Consider the following 22,858-nt stretch of genomic DNA (forward strand, 5'->3'; position numbering starts at 1 on the left):
GGCCAGTTGGATTCCCCTATACCAAGATGCCTTTGATTTGAAGTCAAATCAAATCAAAATAATGTCAAAATAGTAGAGACTTCTTAAGCCTTCCAGGAACAGTAAGAAGCAGACCAGGTAAGGAACAATGAATGGAGACCTCTAAATCTCTGAACGTAGGTACTTAAAAACCCTGGAATTGCTGGGTTTGCATAGGCGTCTATGCAATCTGAGATCCCAGTGAAACCTTGGTACCCTCTAGTGGAAGCTTCCTGCATTCACACAGCTTTCCTGGCTTCAGCCGCGAAGAGCTGGAAAAGGAAGCCCTCACCCAGCCACTGGAGAGCATCCCCAAAGAATGGCCAACTGGAAGATACATGTTTGTATGTCAGGGCCCATGGAGGGTAGAGGAAAGAATACAGACCAGAGGGAAGGTGTGCTGAGCCATTGGTTCACAAGGGTCCCCAAAGGGAGTCCTTGTTAGGCCTCTGTGCATTATTAATAGGAGCTCAATACACAACAATGGGGGCTGTAGGTTTTTAGGGCTCAAGAGAGTGATTTTTTTTTTAATGGGGGAAATTAGTGATCAGAGATGCAAAGTGACTCCCAAGGCCACAAGGAAGTCAATGTCAGCAATGGTGAGACTAGAACCCATGTCTCCTGCCTCCCAAACCAGAGTTCTTCCCATTGTATCACACTTGCCATTTTTTGGGAACCCAGCCTATAAGAACAAGCTCCCAGGCTCCTGAATCTCATACCTACAACCCTGCAGGCATTCCTGGAGCTTCTTCCCCAAGTTCCCAGTGCCAAGACGTCAGATTTATTTCTGTCTCCCTCCTCCCGCAGAGGTAATCCCTGGGAATGGAAGTGGGTTAGAAACAGATTACTCTGATCCAGGGGCTTTGTTTTCTCCTCCCTGAACGTGGTGGGGTGGGGGAGGGCCCGGGGTGAGGGAGAGGGGAAGTCACAAATAGCCTGAAATTCCCTTTTAGGATTATCACTTGATTTAGCCAGCTGGGGCGAAAGCGGAGCAAGAAGCGGGGAGGGATTAGTTCTAGACCTAGCTTGAACAGCGGGGTGCATGGGCTTCTTTTCTGGCTGAGCCAGGATGAGCAATATCTCTTCCTTAACATACCTTTAGAAATAAAGAGGCTGAAGCAGGCAGCAAAGAATAAAGGAAAAAGCCTTTGTCTTCATCAGCAGGGATGAATGCAAGGATGGATGAGACAGAAGAGCAGCTAGAAGAAAGTCATGCAGCACAGAAATAAGGAATCACTTTTGGGCATGGAAACAACCTTCATTTCAATGGTTTTAACTTTAACAGAGCTGAGAACTGCTCCCTAGAGGAAAAGAGCTAACACACATAGGGCTTCCTGAGGATCTCCAATTCATATCCAGGTTATGGGCTCTTGTGCTTTAGGAACACTGCACTGGGGTGGACTCTGGGACTGCCAATGTTACCTGTGTCCGGCATAAAGAGCAGACACTTACTAGGACTCTGCTAGGCTCCATATATCCCTTCCACGGCTATCACGGGGCTTGGAAGCAGTTACCATAACTAACCAGAGTGGGAACATGTATTAATTCATTTAATGACTTAGTAACAATTCTATGAGTTAGGTACTCAATTACCCCTTCTCTATGGTGAGGAAAAGAAGTGGAGCTAAGATGTACACTCAGGCACCACTATGTGAGAGTCATAGATAGTCAACTCTCCTAGTGACAAAGAAGCTCTGCTAACATTGTTAGCTAAAGATCAGTTGAGAACATTTCTTAGAAAGTCAGAATTCTTGGTTTCTTCTATGTCACCTTATCTTGGACAATTCACTTCACTTCCTTTGTTCTTCACGCGCTCTCTCAAGGGAGGGAAGTACAACATAAATACATGGCAAGCCTATCACTAGCTTCAATCGAAGTATCATATTGTTTACGGTAATCAATAAACATACTGTATTCAGATTCTTCCAATTCTCCAGGAGGATCTTCCATGTTCAAATCAACAGTGCTCCTAGAATGTAGACTGCCAGGCAGAATTTCAGAAGTTCCAATATTTGATATCATCTCCCACTGAGAGGGAAAAAAATCCAAATACAGTACATATCCCACTGCTCATGGGATATCCCATTTTCTTTGGATCCATTTAGAAATTTCAATAAGACGAGTGATTCCAGGAACCCCCCGTATTTGGGGAAACAGGAAATCAACTTTGCCCTCTGCCTCATCATATTTTATCTGGGATTCTACTGATCCACTTATTTTTTTCCCCCCATGATCACTTATTGAATAAATATTTGAGTGTCTACTATGTGCAAGACTGTTTTTTTGCAAGGTTAAGCCCCTAACCACCTTATTCCTTCCTCTAGTTACACAATGAGTTTCCTTCTCTTACTCTTACTTTGCTTTTTCTGAAATGTGAACTACTTGGGTTGTAGGATTACGAAATATCCTTTTTGTGTTAACTTCCCCAGGCAGACAACTCCCAATTTTCCATGGAGTTAATGACATAGGAAGATAATACGAATTTTCCAAAACAGCAGCTAATAAAACCCACTTATAATTCATCTCAGAATGAACTAAACAAGATTGACTTCCCTCATTATTTCATCTAGGTTGATACGGAACAAATTTGCATTCCCTGAGAAGCTGACCAGAAGGCAGGCAGAGATGATCTGGGATGTGTTGGCTACCATGTGAGGCAAACATAAAACTCAACAGTGAAGCAGATAATCCCAGAAAGACTATATCAATGTTCTGTATTAATAACCACTCATCATGGACTGGGGTTTCCCCACTTTGTCAGGAAAACCAGTAAAAAAAAAAAGTTCATGTTTTATTTTCTGGGGCATAGAGTAGATTGACAAGACTCTGTTAAGAAATAATTAGATACATCTTGGGACTTCCCTGGTGGTCCAGCGGTGAAGATTCCGCACTTGCACTGCAAAGGGCACGGGGTTCAATCCCCGGTTGGGGAACTAAGATCTCACATGTCGCACAGGGTGGCCAAGAAAATGTTAAAAAAAAGTAAAAATTAAAAAAAAAGAGAGGGCTTCCCTGGTGGTGCAGTGGTTGAGAGTCCACCTGCCGATGCAGGGGACACAGGTTCGTGCCCCGGTCCGGGAAGATCCCACGTGCCGCGAGGCGGCTGGGCCCGTGAGCCATGGCCGCTGAGCCTGCGTGTCCAGAGCCTGTGCTCCGCAACGGGAGAGGCCACAACAGTGAGAGGCCCGCGCAGTGCAAAAAAAAAAAAAGGGAAATAATTAGATATATGTCATTTAAATGCTTAATATATATTCTTTAATTATCACATATGTATAACACCTAATTTCATGTCACTATTAATGTATCATGCTATAGATTCTATGCTGTGGCTAGGACTTGTGGGGGAATTCTTACCCTTGAAGAATATACAGGGACTTCCCTGGCAGTCCAGTGGTTAAGACTCTGTGCCCCCGCTACAGGGGGTGCAGGTTCAATCCTCAGTTGGGGAATTAAGATCCCACATGATGCCCTGCGCAGCCAAAAAAAAAAAAGGAAAAAAAAAATCAATGTGTGTGTGTGTGTGTGTGTGTATATATATATATATATATACATATATATATACACACACACAGTATAGTTTAAAAGTCAAGATTTAAGACATGAGATCCCCAAACTCAAAAGTAATCTCTTTCCTTTGATAGTCCTTAGCATTTTATTTGGACCTTAGTAGCAATTCTATTTCAACCTGTACAGCCCATAGCTCTCAACTCATTGCAAAATACCACAGGTAAATGCTCAATAAACGTTAATTGACAGAATGAGAAAAAACCCAAGGGTACGTATGAAAAGTGTTTGTCATTCAACGATGATTACAGCACTGGATTTTCCGGGGGGTGACCCCAACAACATGAATCCTTTAACCACTTAATGTGAAGCAATACAGCGTAGTAGTCAGTGCATGGGTTCTGGAGTTTGCTTGAATCTGAATCCCAGTTCTGCCAGTTATTAGCCGTGCGACCTTAAATAAATTACGTAATTTCTATGCAACATCATATGTAAAAGGAGCATATTGCTCGTTTGTGGTGAAGACTGAGTTAATATATGTAAAAAGTTTAGAAAGATGCCTGGCACCCGGTAAACAATTTCTAAGTATAAGCTATTTTTTGTTAATAAAAATATTATTGTGCCTCATATTATTATGCCTCTGTCCCAAAATGGCAAACAGATAAATGCTTTTGTCAGTCCACGTGTCTTTTGCTTCAATAAACATAGTAGTCATTAATTTCCTTAATTTGCTAGTAAGAAAGAATTCTTCATACGGTACAGATTGGTAGAACTAGACCTCCGGATTAAGGTTACCCAGAATATCGAGGTCGGATACAGACCCAGAAACTAGTCATTTTTGCCCCTTCTAGGATCCAAGAAGGCACTGAAGAAAAATAGTCATCTCAGAAGGGAAACATCTTTTCGTTCACAAGGTGCAGCACTGTCCCTCTCTTACTCGAATGCGGTAACTCCTGGCAGTCAGGAAGCCCGGCGCGCAGGCGCAGCTTCGGCTGCACGCCCCGCCTGGCGCGTGACAACCGTGCTTCCACCCTACCCCCAACGCCGTTTTACTGCGCATGTGCAGCCCAACTCCCCCCACGCCCCCACCACCACCCCGGACGTGTACGTGCGCGTTCGCGCCGCTCACACTTCGGCGGCGGGCGCGTGCCCTGGAAAATTCCACTCCCGAGCTAGCTCCGCCCTATGCACCTCCTTTCCGGCCCAAGGCTTTTTACTGTCTCCATCCCGGCTGCCTTTGCGTGAGCAAAATGGCAGTCCCCTTGCCGCGAGGTTTGTCTCGCTTATCCAGGGCTTTAGGATGGTGGTCTCGGCAGGTGGGTAGGGACGGGGTAGATAGGAGTCTAGGGGCTGGAGGGCAACAGAGTGGAGGGAAATACTCGCTTTGCAGTTGTCCTTGGTGAACTTGGACGTTACAGGTCGTACCTAGGCTAGGGAAGAGTTGAGGTAGACGAGACATAACTACTTAACTATGTGGCTGAGTGGGGAGAGCCTTGGTAGGGCCATGAGAGCGGGCAAGTTCTCGGGGATTAAGTTTCTCCGGTTTGGTCTGGGTCTGACTGGCCTGGGGGTGTTAAAGGGGAAGAAGTTATGGTTGGAAGGTGGGTTCGCTTCCCGTTGATTTTTATAAATGTCCTTAATTGAACAGTAGCTGTAAAGAAGGGAGTCTCGTACCTGCCTGAACAAACCTCGTGGTCAGAGAGAAAGAGACCTGGCCTTTGAAGAGCTTATTATTGATCTAGTTGGGAGCTAGAACGACAGAATAAAGTTTACATTGAGGCTCCCAATAGAATGAGCAGAATGGAATCTGAGTAAATGTACAGGAGATGCCAAGAAGAGGACTTTTCTTCTGCTCATTTCAGTATTGGGTTGGTGTTTAAGTTCCCTATCAGACTGAGCGTTCTTTGAAAGTAGAAGCCTTGCTTTCATTAACTCTGCATCTCTAGGAGTTGGCACAGTCCTATACTATGGAAAGTACTAAATAAAGGAAAGCCTTTAGTAAACGTTGAACGGTGTTAGTAAAAGTTGCTTACTGGCTTTTAGTAAGAGACACCATAATTGTTAAGATAGTTCTGCATTTTCCCCCGTGATATGTGGCTTTGTAATTGTTCCTAAGTCATTCTTTGGATGTGCCCATTCTATCTTTGCTTACAGTTTGTACAAGATTGATTTTTTCCAGGTTACCTAACCTTTTTCTACCATCCTCCAGCCAGTCCTGGTGACTCAGTCCACAGCAGTATTTCCAGTGAGAACTAAAAAACGTTTCACACCCCCTACTTATCAACCCAAATATAAATCAGAAAAGGAGTTCGTAGAATATGCCCGGAAAGCAGGACTGGTCATTCCTCCAGAACATTTGGAGCGTCCCATACATCTGGCCTGTACAGGTGAGACATGGTATTTCTGAGACCCTGACCCAATCCCCTTCTGTCAGAGATCTTGGAAAGGGGAATGATTTGGAGTATGAATGATAGCATTTAATTAACTACAAAATCGGTTCAGTCTCAATAATTTGTATACGTTATATTTCATGAGGTCATCTTTGATCTTGTTTTCACACTGTTCCTAGAAGACCAGGGTAAAATTTCTCCATTTTGTACAAGAAGAAGCTGAGGCTCTAAGAGAAGGCTGAAATGATCTTATTCTACTTTTTCTAATGCAACACGATTCCCTTTACGTGGAAGTCTATTTTGTTAGTCTATTTTGTATCCAGGAGCCCTCCCAATTTTGTATGACCTCAGGATGACTTTTTCTCAATCTTTCAATGCTTTTTAGTTTTCTCCGTCTCTCTTTACAGCTGGTATCTTTGACGCCTATGTTCCTCCTGAGGGTGATGCCCGAGTGTCATCTCTTTCTAAGGAAGGACTGGCACAGAGAACCGAGCGATTGAAGAAGAATGTGGCATCACAATTATCGTAGGTGTCTGAGACAGCTGGGAGTCAGTATTAGAATAAAAATTTCTTGTTGCTCCTTAATCCAGAGAGGTCATCTTGGCTTAATTGCGTTGCCTGTAACTCCCTTGATAACTTGACAGTATATTCTTTCTCTGTGATAGAGCTAATGTATAATATGGGCATTCTGAATCGTAGCATCTCAACCTTGATTGTTCGTTTTTGTCACATCATTTAGGAAGTTCACATTGAAGTTTGTAGGACACTTTCTTGATCACATATTTTAAAATTTGAAGTAATAATAAGAGAGAGCATATTTTTATGAGAAATACCTTAGAGTTTAAACTTAAGAGAGTAAGAAAAGCCAAAAAGGCTTAAAAAGACAGACGTGTTCTGGGGAGCTAACTGGGCTTTAGTTAAGGAGCAGAGCCAAAACTTTCTTCTTAAAGAGACTTTCAGTATCTGTCACTCTAGCTCTAACTGTATCTAAATGATAGGTTCTTAGCGTCATATATAGATTTCTATGCACAAGTATACTGAGTCAGTGTTAATTCATGTGGCCATAACCTGTTTCTCTAAATACAGATCTTATCACATCAACTCTTCTGTCTCAGACTCCTTTGTGGCTCCCTGTTATCTGAAGAATAAAATCCAGATTTCTTCAGTGGTATTCAGGGCTTTTTATAATTTGTCTCTTGCCTTCCTCTCCACCATCATCTCCTTATTCCATTTTTCTCATCCTAAACTTTAACCTTTCCAAACTAATTGCCAGTTCCTTGACAAATGTTGTGCTGTGTCTCTTTGCACATCCTTTCCTTTGCCTGAAAAATGTCTTTTTCTCTCAAGTATTGTGTCTGCTTTTTTTTAAAATTAATTAATTAATTTTAATTTTTGGCTGTTTTGGGTCTTTGTTGCTGTGCGTGGGCTTTCTCTAGTTGTGGTGAGCAGGGGCTACTCTTCGTTGCTGTGCGGGGGCTTCTCATTGTGGTTGCTTCTCTTGTTGCGGAGCGTGGGCTCTAGGCGTGCGGGCTTCAGTAGTTGTGGCACGTGGGCTCAGTGGTTGGCGGTGCACGGGCTTAGTTGCTCCATGGCATGTGGGATCTTCCCGGACCAGGGCTCGAACCCGTGTCCCCTGCATTGGCAGGTGGATTCTTAACCACTGCGCCACCAGGGAAGTCTCACTTTATTTTTTTTTAATAAGAAACTCCCAATCCTTCCCTCCCCCAGCCCCTTTGGCAACCACGAGTCTGTTCTCTATGTCTGTGAGTCTGTTTCTCTTTCACAGATATGTTCATTTGTGTGTGTTTTTTTTTTTTTTTTTTTGGCTACACCACGCAGCATGTGGGATCTGAGTTTGCTGACCAGGGATCAAACCTGTGCCCTCTGCAGTGGGAGCGCAAAGTCTTAACCACTGGACCGCCAGGGAAGTCCCTGTATTGTATTTTAGATTCCACATATAAGTGATATCATATGGTATTTGTCTTTCTCTTTCTGACTTACTTCGCTAAGTATGATAATCTCTGTCTGCTTTTAAGCCTTCTCTGACTCTTTTTGGAGCTGCCTTTGTTATAATTGTAACTGTATGCGTATTCTTACTACTTCTGATAACTCTGTATTGTGATGATTTCCTCTCATGTATTTCTCTCCTGGCCTAAGAGCTGTTTGGTGGAAGCGTTCATGATGATGAACAGAACACAGGTGGTTTTATTATGGAGTTCTTATCTAGGAGAGGAAACCAGTTATTAAATACTGATTGTATACAAATAATTACAGATACGGTGAAGTATGAGTGCTGTGGGAACATATGGCAGGGAAAGATAACTTGGTCTGGGAGTTAAAGGTAAGCTTCCCTAAGGAAATGACATTTACAGCTGGGACCTAAAGGGTTGCTTGGAGTTAGCTGAGTAGAGGGGTATAGTGAGGAATAGCATTCTAGGGAGACAAAACAGTACAAGCAAGGCTCTGAGGTGAAAAGTGCAAAGGAGTGGATTTTATCACATGCTTTTTCTCTGATTGTTGAGATGATCATGTGATATTTGTCCTTTATTCTATTGACATGGTATATTGCATTAATTGATTTTTTTAGTGTTAAACCAATCCTACATTCCTGGGATAAATTCCACTGGGTTATGGTGTCCCCCATCCTCTTAATATAGTTATAGTAACACTTTGATTAGATCAGAATTCCCTGTTTACATTATAACTACGAAAATGCTATTGACAGCAGAGTCATGCAGTACATTATTATTACATTTCCTGTGTAATAGTTTTTTTTTCTGGTGTCGTGTCTTTTTTTCTCATTTGCTTATGGAACCCCTGGTTGTGTTAATTTTCTCTCAGTACATACAAAACGTTAAGTATTTTATCAATCCCATCTTCAAGAAGGAAGCCCTCCTGGAGCCTTCTTACCTATTTCGGTCTGGATTGATCACTCTTTAGGCTCACTGTACATCGTGGGATCTACTTTTATCATCATCCTGATACTCCTTTTGCCTTGCTCTTATATGTATCCCCTGTGTCGTGGATTTTACCTCTCTCTCTTTCATGGTTCATTCAGTTATTTTGGTGGCACACATTCCCCAGCAGCTTCCTGAGAAAGGGTGGATGGTAGATAAATGAGATCTTGCAAGGCTAAGGAAAAGTCTTTTTTTTAGTCTCCCACTTCATTTATAATTTTCCCAGGTATAGAATTCTGGGCTGGGAGTCATTTTTTTCTCAGTTAAAAGCACTGCTCCATTGTGTTTCTAACTTCCTTTTTTTTTTTTTTTTTTAATATTTATTTGTTTATTTGGCTGTGCCAGGTATTAGTTGCAGCACGAGGGATCTTTGTTGCGGCGTGCAGGATCTTTACTTGCGGCATGTGGGCTCTTTTAGTTGCATTATGCGGGCTCTTAGTTGCGGCATGCAGGATCTAGTTCTCCAACCAGGGATCGAACCCGGGCCCCCTGCATTGGGAGTGCAGAGTTTTAACCACTGGACCACCAGGGAAGTCCCGTCTTTCTAACTTCTAATCTTGCTAGTTAGAAGCCCAATGTCTTTCTGGCTCCTGAGCCTCTGTATGAAACCTGTTTTTTCTTTCTTAGTGCTTATAGGATGTTTTCTTCGATGCCAAAATTCTGAAATTTCACTATGAGAAGCTTTGGTCTTTATTTTTATTTATTTTTTTAAATTTAAATTTTAATATTTGGCTGCATTGTGTCTTTGTTGCTGCGCGCTGGCTTTCTCTAGTTGCAGTGAGTGGGGGCTACTCTTCGTTGTGGTGTGCGGGCTTCTCATTGGGGTGGCTTCTCTTGTTGCGGAGCACAGGCTCTAGGCGTGTGGGCTTCAGTAGTTGCAGCATGCAGGCTCAGTAGTTGCAGCACTCAGGCCCTAGAGTACGCGGGCTTCGGTAGTTGTGGCGCATGGGCCCTAGGGCACGTGGGCTTCAGTAGTTGTGGCGCGTGGGCTTAGTTGTTCCATGGCATGTGGGATCCTCCCGGACCGGGGCACAAACCCATGTCCCCTGCATCGGCAGGCAGACTCTCAACCACTGCGCCACCAGGGAAGCCCGGCAGGTGGATTCTTAACCACTACACCACCAGGAAGTCCCAACTTTGGCCTTTCTTTAGAATGATTGATTTAAGTGCGAGTTAGAAGGTTGAATTTACAGGACTTGGCACATTCAAAAATCAATTATTGCATAAATGGACAGACATTAACAGACGTAAAGTAAGCTGTAAGTTATGGAAATTGTGTGAAGTCTTCTTTAGAAGTGATTCTCATGCTTAATTTTACAGAATCCGGAGGATAAGAGAAAGTGATCCTAATTTTAAAATAAAGGACTTCCCTGAAAAAGCCCAGGATATCTTCATTGAAGCTCACCTGTGTCTAAACAAGTACGTGAACTCCCTGTCTTTTACCCATTATGTTCTCAGCAGCTATTATTCTAGGCACAGGTTTTTTTTTTTCTTCAGGTAAGAGTTCTAGAGTGGGAGATGTTCCTCTGTGGGAAATTGGAGCCTGGAGCTGTCCTTGACTCCTCTCACTGCTTCTGGGAGTTTTCACCATTTGGTCTGGCTCAGCTCCACTGGCAAGTGTTGAGACTCTGCTGAACGGCTGCTATTTTCACCCGCCTGATCCCTAATTCATCCTGACCCTTCTTGTGTGTTTGTCTTGTATATGTACATTTCCTTTCCTTAATTATTTTGAATAAGTTTCTTTAAAAATTTTCCAACTTCTTCTTGATTCAACCAAGGGAGAAAAGTCAGGGCTGCTAGGTAGATGAAAAATCAACATGAGGGGCCTGGAATAACCTTAAGTACTAGGCCTTGGACTGTTGCCGACATTCTTTGAACTGTAGCTTGCTGTGGCTAGGCTTCAGGTAGGATCCCAAACCTATACTCTCAAATCCATTAATTATTTCTTTTTACTTTTATTTGTTTAAAAAAAGTTTTTAATTGTGGAATATTTCAAACATATAAAAAAATACCTTGCAAGGTAATAGATGTTTACATTTTGCCATATTTGCTTCTGAATGCCTAATTGGGGGAAGAGACAGGGATAAAGCATTATAGATACAGCTAAAGCCCCATCTCCCCATTCTTTTCCTTCCTAGAAAGAACCACTATCTTCCCTATTATTCTCATGCACATTTTTATCCTTACCACATGTGCATGTGTATAAACAATGTACAGTATTGTTTAATGTGTTGTGAAAATTTACATGAATGATGTATTTTTCTGAAACCTGCTCTGTTTATTGTTCAGTGTAGTTTTTTTTATATTTGATATTTTTTTCCTACCACATTATTTTTTGCATTCTAGTTTCCATGATTTTTCTTTGTTTCTTTTTTTCCTTTCATTTGTGGTATTGATATAATTTCCTTCTAACTTTTTTATTCCTTCCACTTGTTTGGAAGTATTACATTCTACTTCTGTTCTTATAATAGTTATTGTTAAAATGTTTAGCATGTATTGTTGACAATATCACAAGAAGCTTCAAACACTTGAATTTCAGTCACTGCCTCATACATCTCCTGTGTTATTGTTATTTAGTTTTTTTAAGTTCTACCTTGTTGTTATTTCACTTGCATTTTTTTTTTAACATCTTTATTGGGGTATAATTGCTTTACAATGGTGTGTTAGTTTCTGCTTTATAACAAAGTGAATCAGTTATACATACACATATGTTCCCATATCTCTTCCCTCTTGCGTCTCCCTCCCTCCCACCCTCCCTATCCCACCCCTCCAGGCGGTCACAAAGCACCGAGCTGATCTCCCTGTGCTATGCGGCTGCTTCCCACTTCCTACCTTACGTTGGGTAGTGTATATATGTCCATGCCTCTCTCTCGCTTTGTCACAGCTCACCCTTCCCCCTCCCCATATCGTCAAGTCTCCAGTAGGTCTGTGTCTTTATTCCTGTCTTACCCCTAGGTTCTTCATGACTTTTTTTTTCTTAAATTCCATATATATGTGTTAGCATACGGTATTTGTCTTTCTCTTTCTGACTTACTTCACTCTGTATGACAGACTCTAGGTCTATCCACCTCATTACAAATAGCTCAATTTCGTTTCTTTTTATGGCTGAGTAATATTCCATTGTATATATGTGCCACATCTTCTTTATCCATTCATCCGATGATGGGCACTTAGGTTGTTTCCATCTCGGGGCTATTGTAAATAGAGCTGCAATGAACATTTTGGTACATGACTCTTTTTGAATTATGGTTTTCTCAGGGTATATGCCCAGTAGTGGGGTTGCTGGGTCATATGGTAGTTCTATTTGTAGTTTTTTAAGGAACCTCCATACTGTTCTCCATAGTGGCTGTACCAATTCACATTCCCACCAGCAGTGCAAGAGTGTTCCCTTTTCTCCACACCCTCTCCAGCATTTATTGTTTCTAGATTTTTTGATGATGGCCATTCTGACTGGTGTGAGGTGATACCTCATTGTAGTTTTGATTTGCATTTCCCTAATGATTAATGATGTTGAGCATTCTTTCATGTGTTTGTTGGCAGTCTGTATATCTTCTTTGGAGAAATGTCTGTTTAGGTCTTCTGCCCATTTTTGGATTGGGTTGTTTGTTTTTTTGTTATTGAGCTGCATGAGCTGCTTGTAAATTTTGGAAATGAATCCTTTGTCAGTTGCTTCATTTGCAAATATTTTCTCCCATTCTGAGGGTTGTCTTTTGGTCTTGTTTATGGTTTCCTTTGCTGTGCAAAAGCTTTGAAGTTTCATTAGGTCCCATTTGTTTATTTTTGTTTTTATTTCCATTTCTCTAGGAGGTGGGTCAAAAAGGATCTTGCTGTGATTTATGTCATAGAGTGTTCTGCCTATGTTTTCCTCTAAGAGTTTTATAGTGTCCGGTCTTACATTTAGGTCTTTAATCCACTTTGAGTTTATTTTTGTGTATGGTGTTAGGGAGTGTTCTAATGTCATTCTTTTACATGTAGCTGTCCAGTTTTACCAGCACCACTTATTGAAGAGTCTTTTCTCCATTGTATATCCTTGCCTCCTTTGTCGTAGATTAGTTGACCATAGGTGCATGGGTTTATCTCTGGGCTTTCTATCCTGTTCCATTGATGTATATTTCTGTTTTTATGCCAGTACCATATTGTCTTGATTACTGTAGCTTTGTAGTATAGTGTGAGGTCAGGGAGTCATCAGTGCCTTATAGTTTCCTGCATACAGGTCTTTTGTCCCCCTAGGTAGGTTTATTCCTAAGTATTTTGTTCTTTTTGTTGCAATGGTAAATGGGAGTGTTTCCTTAATTTCTCTTTCAGATTTTTCATCATTAGTGTATAGGAATGCAAGAGATTTCTGTGTATTAATTTTGTATCTTGCAACTTTACCAGATTGATTGATTAGCTCTAGTAGTTTTCTGGTGACATATTTAGGATTCTCTATGTATAGTATCATGTCATCTGCAAACAGTGACAGTTTTACTTCTTCTTTTCCAATTTGTATTCCTTTTATTTCTTTTTTTTCTCTGATTGCTGTGGCTAAGACTTCCAAAACTATGTTGAATAATAGTGGCGAGAGTGGACATCCTTGTCTTGTTCCTGATCTTAGAGGAAATGCTTTCAGTTTTTCACCATTGAGAATGATGTTTGCTGTGGGTTTGTCGTATATGGCCTTTATTATGTTGAGGTGGGTTCCCTCTATGCCCACTTTCTCTGGAGAGTTTTTATCATAAATGGGTATTGAATTTTGTCAAAAGCTTTTTCTGCATTGATTGAGATGATCATATGGGTTTTATTCTTCAGTTTGTTAATATGGTTTATCACATTGACTGATTTGCATATATTGAAGAATCCTTGCATCCCTGGGATAAATCCCACTTGATCGTGGTGTATGATCCTTTTAATGTGCTGTTGGATTCTGTTTGCTAGTATTTTGTCGAGGATTTTTGCATCTATATTCATCAGTGATATTGGTCTGTAATATTCTTTTTTTTGTAGTATCTTTGTCTGGTTTTGGTATCACGGTGATGGTGGCCTCATAGAATGAGTTTTGGAGTGTTCCTTCCTCTGCAATTTTTGGAAGAGTTTGAGAAGGATGGGTGTTAGCTCTTCTCTAAATGTTTGATAGAATTCACCTGTGAAGCCATCTGGTCCTGGACTTTTGTTTGTTGGAAGATTTTTAATCACAGTTTCAATTTCATTACTTGTGATTGGTCTGTTCATATTTTGATTTCTTCCTGGTTCAGTCATGGAAGATTATACCTTTCTAAGAATTCGTCCATTTCTTCCGGGTTGTCCATTTTATTGGAATATGATTGCTTGTAGTAGTCTCCTAGGATGCTTTGTATTTCTGCGGTGTCTGTTGTAACTTCTCCTTTTTCATTTCTAATTTTATTGATTTGAGTCTTCTCCCTCTTTTTCTTGATGAGTCTGGCTAATGGTTTATCAATTTTGTTTATCTTCTCAAAAAACCAGATTTTAGTTTTATTGATCTTTGCTATTGTTTTCTTTGTTTCTGTTTCATTTATTTCTGCTCTGTTCTTTATGATTTCTTTCCTTCTGATAACTTTGGGTTTTGTTTGTTCTTCTTTCTCCAGTTCCTTTAGGTGTAAGGTTAGATTGTTTATTTGAGATTTTTCTTGTTTCTTGAGGTAGGCTTGTATAGCTGTAAACTTCCCTCTTAGAACTGCTTTTGCTGCATCCCATAGGTTTTGGATCGTTGTGTTTTCATTGTCATTTGTCTCTAGGTATTTTTTGATTTCCTCTTTGATTTCCTTAGTGATTTCTTGGTTATTTAGTAACGTATTGTTTAACCTCCATGTGTTTGTGTTTTTTATGTTTTTTTTCTCTGTAATTGATTTCTAATCTCATAGCGTTGTGGTCAGAAAAGATGCTTGATATGATTTCAGTTTTCTTAAATTTACTGAGGCTTGATTTGTGACCCAGGATGTGATCTATCCTGGAGAATGTTCATGCGCACTTGAGAAGAAAGTGTAATCTGCTGTTTTTGGATGGAATGTCCTATAAATATCAGTTAAATCTATCTGGTCTGTTGTGTCATTTAAAGCTTGTGTTTCCTTATTAATTTTCATTTTGGATGATCTGTCCTTTGGTGTAAGTGAGGTGTTAAAGTCCCCCACTATTATTGTGTTACTGTCGATTTCCTCTTTCACAGCTGTTAGCGGTTGTCTTATGTGTTGAGGTGCTCCTATGTTGGGTGCATATGTATTTATAATTGTTATATCTTCTTCTTGGATTGATCCCTTGATCATTAGGTAGTGTCCTTCCTTGTCTCTTGTAACATTCTTTAAAGTCTATTTTATCTGATATGAGTATTGCTACTCCAGCCTTCTTTTGATTTCCATTTGCATGGAATATCTTTTCCCATCCCCTCACTTTCAGTCTGTATGTGTCACTAGGTCTGAAGTGGGTCTCTTGTAGACAGCATATATATGGATCTTGTTTTTGTATCCATTCAGCGAGCCTGTGTCTTTTGGCTGGAGCATTTAATCCATTCACATTTCAGGTAATTATCGATACATATGTTCCAATTACCACTTTCTTAATTGTTTTGGGTTTGTTTTTGTAGGTCCTTTTCTTCTCTTGTGTTTCCCACTTAGAGAAGTTCCTTTAGCATTTGTTGTAGAGCTGGTTTGGTGGTGCTGAATTCTCTTAGCTTTTGCTTGTCTGTAAAGCTTTTGAATTCTCCATCAAATCTGATTGAGATCCTTGCCGGGTAGAGTAATCTTGGTTGTAGGTTCTTCCCGTTCATCACTTTAAATATGTCATGCCCCTCCTTTCTGGCTCGTAGAGTTTATGCTGAGAAATCAGCTGTTAACCTTATGGGAGTTCCCTTGTATGTTATTTGTCATTTTTCCCTCGCTGCTTTCAATAATTTTTCTTTGTCTTTAATTTTTGCCAATTTGATTACTGTGTGTCTCAGCGTGTTTCTACTTGGGTTTATCCTGTATGGGACTCTCTGTGCTTCCTGGACTTGGGTGGCTATTTCCTTTTCCATGTTAGGAAAGTTTTCGGCTGTACTCTCTTCAGATACTTTCTCAGGTGCTTTCTCTGTCTCTTCTCCTTCTGGGACCCCTGTAATGTGAATGTTGTTGTGTTTAATGTTGTCCCAGAGGTCTCTTAGGCTGTCTTCATTTCTTTTCATTCTTTTTTCTTTATTCTGTTCCGCAGCAGTGAATTCCACCATTCTGTCTTCCAGGTCACTTATCTGTTCTTCTGCCTCAGTTATTCTGCTATTGATTCATTCTAGTGTATTTTTCATTTCAATTATTCTATTGTTCATCTCTGTTCTTTAATTCTTCTAGGTCTTTGTTAAACATTTCTTGCATCTTCTTGATCTTTGCCTCCATTCATTTTCCGAGGTCCTGGATCATCTTCACTATCATCATTCTGAATTCTTTTTCTGGAAGGTTTGCCTATCTCCACTTCATTTAGTTGTTTTTCTGGGGTTTTATCTTGTTCCTTCATCTGCTACATAGCCCTCTGCCTTTCCATCTTGTCTATCTTTCTGTGAATGTGGTGTTTGTTCCACAGGCTGCAGGATTGTAGTTCTTCTTGCTTCTGCTGTTTGCCCTCTGGTGGATCTATTGATGTTCTTATTTCATACATTGTTTTCTGATTTCCTTTAGTTCTTTGTCCATGCTTACCTTTATCTCAGTGAGCATAAGTAGGATAGTTGATTTAACGTCTTTGGCTAATAATTCCAGTGTCTGGGCTTTCTCAGGGATGGTTTCTGTCAAAATTTTTTTTCCTGTGGATGGGCCATACTTTTGTGTTTCTTTGTATACTTTGTAATTTTCTTGTTGAGAACTGGACATTCTGAGTATTATTATGTGGTAACTCTGGAAATCAGATTCCTCGGCTTCTCAGGAATTGCTGACTTTGCTCCTCAGTGCCACTGCCATCCATCTGTGACTTTTCCAAACTAGTATTGCTAAGTGTGTATTTTTTGTTGTGGGTAGTCGTTGAAGTTTCTGTTCCATTATCTCTGCAATCAGCCAGTGACCTGACAAAGATTTCCTAAATTGTCTGGCTGAATAAAAACAAAACAGGTGTTCTTGGTCCTTTATCCCTTTAAATCTGTTGGTGGGAAAAGCTGCTGCAGCCAGCAGGGCTGAAACCATGACATCATTTGCTCTGGTCTCTCTGCAATCCACCAGCCTGACCAAAATGTGCAACTCAAATTTTTGGAGGGAGGGGTCCCTACTGCCTGCCCTTGCGCCAGCCATCCACTCCAGGAACACAGGCTACTATCCCCACCAGTAATGGCAGGGCTGAGGGAAAGAGGAGGGTAGGTGGTTTGCACATGTTCTTAAACTCAAGATCACTGGCTTCTCCCTTCGTCAAGCACTTCCCTAGTTGTTAGAGGTGTCCAGTCAACATCCAGAGTTCTGAAATTGTGGTTCTGGTTATTTTTTCTAATTTATCAGTTGTTTCAATGGAGGGACCCAACCCTAGTGCTTCCTGCTCTGTCATTTTGCTTGATGTCTGTGTGTTGATTTTGCGAGCTTCCAGATGTTTTGTAATGTTTCGTTGTGAGCTCATCTGCAGTGGAGAGTTTTTCTTCTGAGGGAATTCCAAACAGCCTAAGTTACGAATATGATCCCAGAGAGGTTTTTGGGGTGTTTCTGCCAGATACTCTAGGGATATCATTGGCCAGGTGTCAGTTTGCTTTTTGTTTTTTTTTTTTTTTTTTTGCGGTACGCGGGCCTCTCACTGTTGCGGCCTCTCCCGCTGCGGAGCACAGGCTCTGGACATGCAGGCTCAGCGGCCATGGCTCACGGGCCCAGCCGCTCCGCGGCACGTGGGATCCTCCCGGACCGGGGCACGAACCCGTGTCCCCTGCATTGGCAGGCGGACTCTCAACCACTGCGCCACCAGGGAAGCCCAGGTATCAGTTTCTTTGTTAATTTCTTAGCTTAGGAATTCTTACATCGTACAGATACCATAAATTCTGTGTCCACCTCTGGGTATAATGTGGACTTAAGGCTTTAATTTTTTGTGGGAGTTTTTAAAATTTGTTTTTTAGACACCCCCACCCCCACCCCAAGCCCTAGAGTGAGGGAAACTTTATATCTAGGTTGGTGGACTATTTTCTAGTTTCCCTTTCCTGCAGGTACAGGACTCTTTTTGAGGGTCATAGCTTTATGCAGGGATCTCAGTTCCAACTCCCTGTCCTTCCAGCATCCAAGGTTTTAGGAAAAGTCAAGCTCTAGCCATCAGATCCTATTTCTAGATCCCTAAATCATCTCTGTGCTGTTGTGGTATCAGGTTGTATTCTTTCCATTCTGCTTTTAACTCACTCTTCCTTTCTGGCATCTAAGGACTTACCTTCCTTTCTTGTGAACTAGGCTAGAGATTTTAAAATGTGTGTGTGTGTCTGTGTGTATTATAACATCTTTCTGGATGTTTATAGTGGGAGCAGTTTCACATAAGCTCAGTCCATTATGTTGCCCAAAGCAGATGTCCTCCTTTTATTTTTCAGGGTAAGTTCTATTGCAAAATACTGAGTGAACTCATAAAATGGGGAATTTATTTCTACTGAAGATTTCTAGGCCAGGACAGTGACGAGGAAGAATTTATTCTGAGGTGGCAAGCGTGGTGGTTGTGGTAGCTGTCACCACACCTCAGTCTAGTCTAGTCTAGAGCTACAGTGGGGGAAATGACTCGGAATCTTTTGTATTTGGAATAGAAGTGGAAGGGAAGCAGGTAGACAGAACTAATCCATTACCCACTGTGGGATTAGAGACACAATTTTTCAAAGGGCAAAGACTTAAACTGCTCAGAAAGTATTAAATTGTGGGGAAAAGTCATGAATGTGTATCTGAAAGAAACTAATCTGTGGTCTTAGGTTTATTTGAAGCCCTTCAGTTAGGACCCCTCCTAAAATCTTATATGTACAGGAGCTGGGGTTTGCCAACTATTTTCTTACTGTTACTGCATAGAATCAGCATAACTAGATCACTCTGGCAGCAACAAAGATGGGGCGGGGGGCAGTTTTGTGTAGAAAAGACCAGAAAAAACAGATGGTTATCTTTTGGCTAGGTTTAAAGATGAATGTGTAAGAAATAAGGCTAAGCAGTCGGTATTGATGATGTGTCCATGGTAAGAGGAGATAAATTGAGCTTTTGATTGTTATTTGTGTTGGATTTTGTTCCAGCTTAGAACAAAAATCAATCCCCACATCCCAGTGAGGGTTTCTTGCCCATCTCAAGGAGGTATAGTAATTTCAGCGAAATTTCTTTCTGCTCCTGAGATTCAAACATAACTTTATGCTGCTCTTAGTTAGATCTCACGATTTTCCGGTAAATCATGTTGTCCTTCATCTTTGGACTAGGACCAGGACTCAGTATATTACCTGGCTTATAGTAGGTGTGCAGAAAATGTTTATAAAAATGAAGGGAGTTGTTTTCTATTTTCAGGGCCATTTTCAGCTTTCATACACAGTATCATAAAAGCAGGAGTCAGTGATATATATCTCTTTCCTTTTTAGCTCAGACCATGACCGGCTTCATACCTTGGTAACTGAAAACTGTTTTCCGGTAGGTTCTTATCTTCCTTAGAACTGTGGGACCCCTGAGTAGACAGATTCTAGATATCCCCTCTGATTTTCTTAAGGATCAGTTTTGAGAGTACGGGAAGTCTAAGGCAAAAGCTGAAGTTCCATTATTTTTGGCTGAATGATAATGACTTGATATGGACTCTGATAAAGGCCATGCAGGTGAAGAAAGAGGAAGTCCCTCAGCAAGCAGCACTGAGACTACAGATCCTGAGGTGAGGGTATGGTCACATGAGGCCAGCCCTGCACATACCTATACTACAGTAAAGGATTTAACCAGTGTTCGTGAGGCTTACATTGTGTGATAACGGGGGTGCTAGGTACTCTGGGAGACCCCTAACAATGAGGCCTTTGTGGTTCAGTTAGAGGTTCAAGAATAAGAACTTCAGTTTCTATCAGTTTTGCTTCATCTCCCCAGGGACAAGTATCGCTTTCCTAGTCTTAGCAGGTTAGCCTTTATAAAAGGCTATAAAATTCCTATAAAATCCCACCTTTCATTGCCAAAGGTGAGAGGAAAAAAACCAAACATGTGCAGTCAACAGAAATGCATGCAAAAAAAAAAAAAAAAAAAGAAATGCATGCAATAATGAGCAGATTATGGACGTGTGTAGGAGGGACAATGGGATATTAGGTAAGCTGGCAGGTTGGAGTGTGGCCTTCATTGATTTGGAGAAGGGTCCTCAAGGAGGTAGGTGGGTCTTGAGTTGTGATGTAGAAATGGAAAGAGAGTTGTTGTGAGGTGAGCATGAGCAGTAGCTTAAGGTGAGAGAAAATAAGCACCAGAGAGCATTTGATGGGAAACGTTGCATGTTGACTGTGGTATTGCAAGAAGAGCAAGCGTGGAAATAAGCTCCAACTTCCCTACAGGGAGGGAAAAATCCAGTTGAACTATTCTCCTCTGCCCTCAGGACATGGTCTGGGACATCAAATACAAGACCGTCCGCTGGAACTTCGTGGAATCTTTAGAGCCACCCCAGGTGGTGCAGGTTCGCTGTTCAAGTCTGCTGAACCAGGGCAACGCGTATGGCCAGGTCACCATCCGCATGCACACCCGGCAGGTAGAGGCACCAGTCTGCTTTCCTCCCAGCTTTCTTCACTCTCAGGTTGGGCACCTCCCTCTGATTTCTGGGTACAGCTGCCCGGGACTCTGAGTTCTAAGGAAAGGTCTGTCTTACCTTGTCACTGCACCCTTCCCACTGCTCGATGTTAGCTGTACTAAAACAGGTGTGGGGATATTCTTCCCCACCCTTCCTGGACTCCCTCCCACCTCCTTCCACCCCCCCGCCCCCCCAGTCAAAAACCCTCTAAGAGTAAAGTGTCAGTGGTTGATCTGTTAGTCTAGATTCAGAATTAAAGAACTCTGAGGACTAACCGACTAGATGTGCTTTCATTTTCAGACTCTGGCCATCTATGATCGGTTTGGCCGGTTGATGTATGGACAGGAAGATGTGCCCAGGGATGTCCTGGAGTATGTTGTCTTTGAAAAGCATCTGGTGAATCCCTATGGGAGCTGGAGAATGCATGGCAAGATCATTCCCCCATGGGCACCCCCTAAGCAGCCTATCCTTAAGGTAAAGCAGCTTGCATGGTTTAAGACAGGGCATTCTAAGCCACTCCTGTTGGGCTCCACCTAGTGGACAGAGAGGGTGATGCACCACCAGGAAGAGGAGTCCTCTTGTTGGCGGTGGGCACGGAAGTGGGCGTGGAGGCGGGCATGAATCTCTTAGGTAAGCCATGGACTTGGATAGTAGATAACTCAGTATCCTGCTCTTTCAGACGGTGATGATCCCTGGCCCCCAGATGAAACCTTGGGAAGAGTATGAAGAGCCACAAGGAGAGGCCCATAAGCCTCAGCTAGCGTGATGGCAAAAGTGACTCCTCGGGTGAAGCGTGGGTGGTGATGTGGCTGGAAGCTGTGAAGTCTGGGAGTCTGGGAGCTGTGAAGTCATGCATTTTCTTCATGCTGTAGAGAGAGCTACCTTTGTTCTCTCTTGCCCTGCTTGGGTCTTTCTAGCAGTCTCACCCTCAGTAACCACTACTGATGGTTGGGCCCTAGTGGGTCGGTCCTGTGCGCAGCAATGGACCTACTTCTTCTTTTTTTAATCTTATATCTAGCTTCTAACTCCAGATGAAAAACAGTATGTTTCAGAGAACATCTGATACCAGCTTTTCCGGCAGCAAGAACTGTCAGGAGCAAACTGGCAGAACTTTCTTTCTAATTACAGGGCAGGATCAGAGTTTGAAATAAAACACTACCAGGTATTGGACAAATGTGGTGGGCTCTGTATATTTCTCCTGGTTCAGGATGGAAGTAGACCAGCCTTCAGAGGGCAGAAGTGGAAGTTATCTTAATTGTGAGTGATGTGACTTACAGGAAATCCAGACTTGGGAAAAATAATTAGTGTTTATAAAAGTGGCGTCATTTAAGAGGGTCTTTTCGCATACACTGACTCACTGAACCAATGTTTGTATTTCATAGATGAATGTAAATCCGAAGACGTCATTTAGCCCTCAGCCTTTGGATTTTGTTCTTAATTACCAGCTGCATCCTGCTGTGATCCCAGGAAGCGTCAGAGGAGGAAGGGGCCATGGTAGTGTGGATACATTTGGGAAATCCATCAATAAGACGTAGTTCCCTGATTTCTAGCACCTTTTGGAGATGGTGACTTTTTTTTCCATCCCGAATTTGGAGGCAAAGATACCAGAATATGGACCCATGTAGAGTGAAACAGCCCAGCCCCTTCTTGTTCCTTAGCTCAAGCTGGAGGAGGATGTGGGACTTCTCATGCTCGTGTCCTGGGTCATCTGAGGTATGACAAGGGAAATCACTGTCCCAGCAGCAAGCTTGGTTTATAGTACTATTACTTTGATCAGCCCATGAGGGCTCCCCTTAAAAATCAGGACCTTAATTCTTGTGTTTCTGTTTTTCAAATCTAGTATTTTCTTTTAAGGAGTTTATCACCTGGGTCAAGGATTAATCTGTTCTGACCTTGTCTTGAGAGTAGAGCCCAAAGAAACTGGAATCAGGTTGAGAATAACCTGACCCCTCAGTCTCTGTAAAGCTACCACTTCAGCAAAGCAGCAAAGAGACCAGGCCTCCCTGGGGAAAACTGATGTCTTAGTAACAGCTGCTGAGTGCTGACCACAGACACAAGATGTGTATGCTTAGGGAGGAGGCAGCTCTACTAGGTTAATCCACAGCAGCCACCCTCATCGTGCTACTTAGCTTCAACCCTTTTGGCTTAAAATGTACATCAGTTTCCAGCATTGTTGCCCAAGTGAGGTTTGATCATATCCTATTTGCCTGAGCCCTGGATTAAGGCAAAACGAGAAGGGAAGTGCTTTGAGTAGGATCCACAGCTGGGGAGTATGGAGTAAGGGGAGGCAATCCTGGGAGGGTAGGAAAACAGACACAAAGCACACTT

The 22,858-nt window shown here is 41.9% G+C and overlaps 1 protein-coding gene across 2 annotated transcripts; it reads left to right on the forward strand.

The window, feature by feature from the left end:
- Positions 1 to 4,717: 4,717 nt before the first annotated feature.
- MRPL45 (mitochondrial ribosomal protein L45) lies at positions 4,718 to 21,704 on the forward strand. Of its 2 annotated transcripts, XM_022557787.2 has the most exons (8): positions 4,718 to 4,838; positions 5,732 to 5,909; positions 6,320 to 6,437; positions 10,190 to 10,288; positions 19,368 to 19,416; positions 20,342 to 20,491; positions 20,831 to 21,004; positions 21,210 to 21,704. In XM_022557787.2, exons 1-8 carry the CDS (start codon positions 4,773 to 4,775, stop codon positions 21,294 to 21,296), a joined length of 921 nt encoding a protein of 306 aa, XP_022413495.1. In that variant the 5' UTR covers positions 4,718 to 4,772; the 3' UTR covers positions 21,297 to 21,704. The 2 variants fall into 2 exon arrangements, with proteins under 2 accessions (XP_022413495.1, XP_022413496.1); XM_022557788.3 differs by lacking the exon at positions 10,190 to 10,288.
- Positions 21,705 to 22,858: the final 1,154 nt, after the last annotated feature.

The sequence above is a fragment of the Delphinapterus leucas genome, chromosome 19 (assembly GCF_059928025.1).
Source record: "Delphinapterus leucas isolate spDelLeu-1000000601 "Yukka" chromosome 19, BTC_Dleu_Yukka2, whole genome shotgun sequence".
NCBI classification, from domain to species: domain Eukaryota; kingdom Metazoa; phylum Chordata; class Mammalia; order Artiodactyla; family Monodontidae; genus Delphinapterus; species Delphinapterus leucas.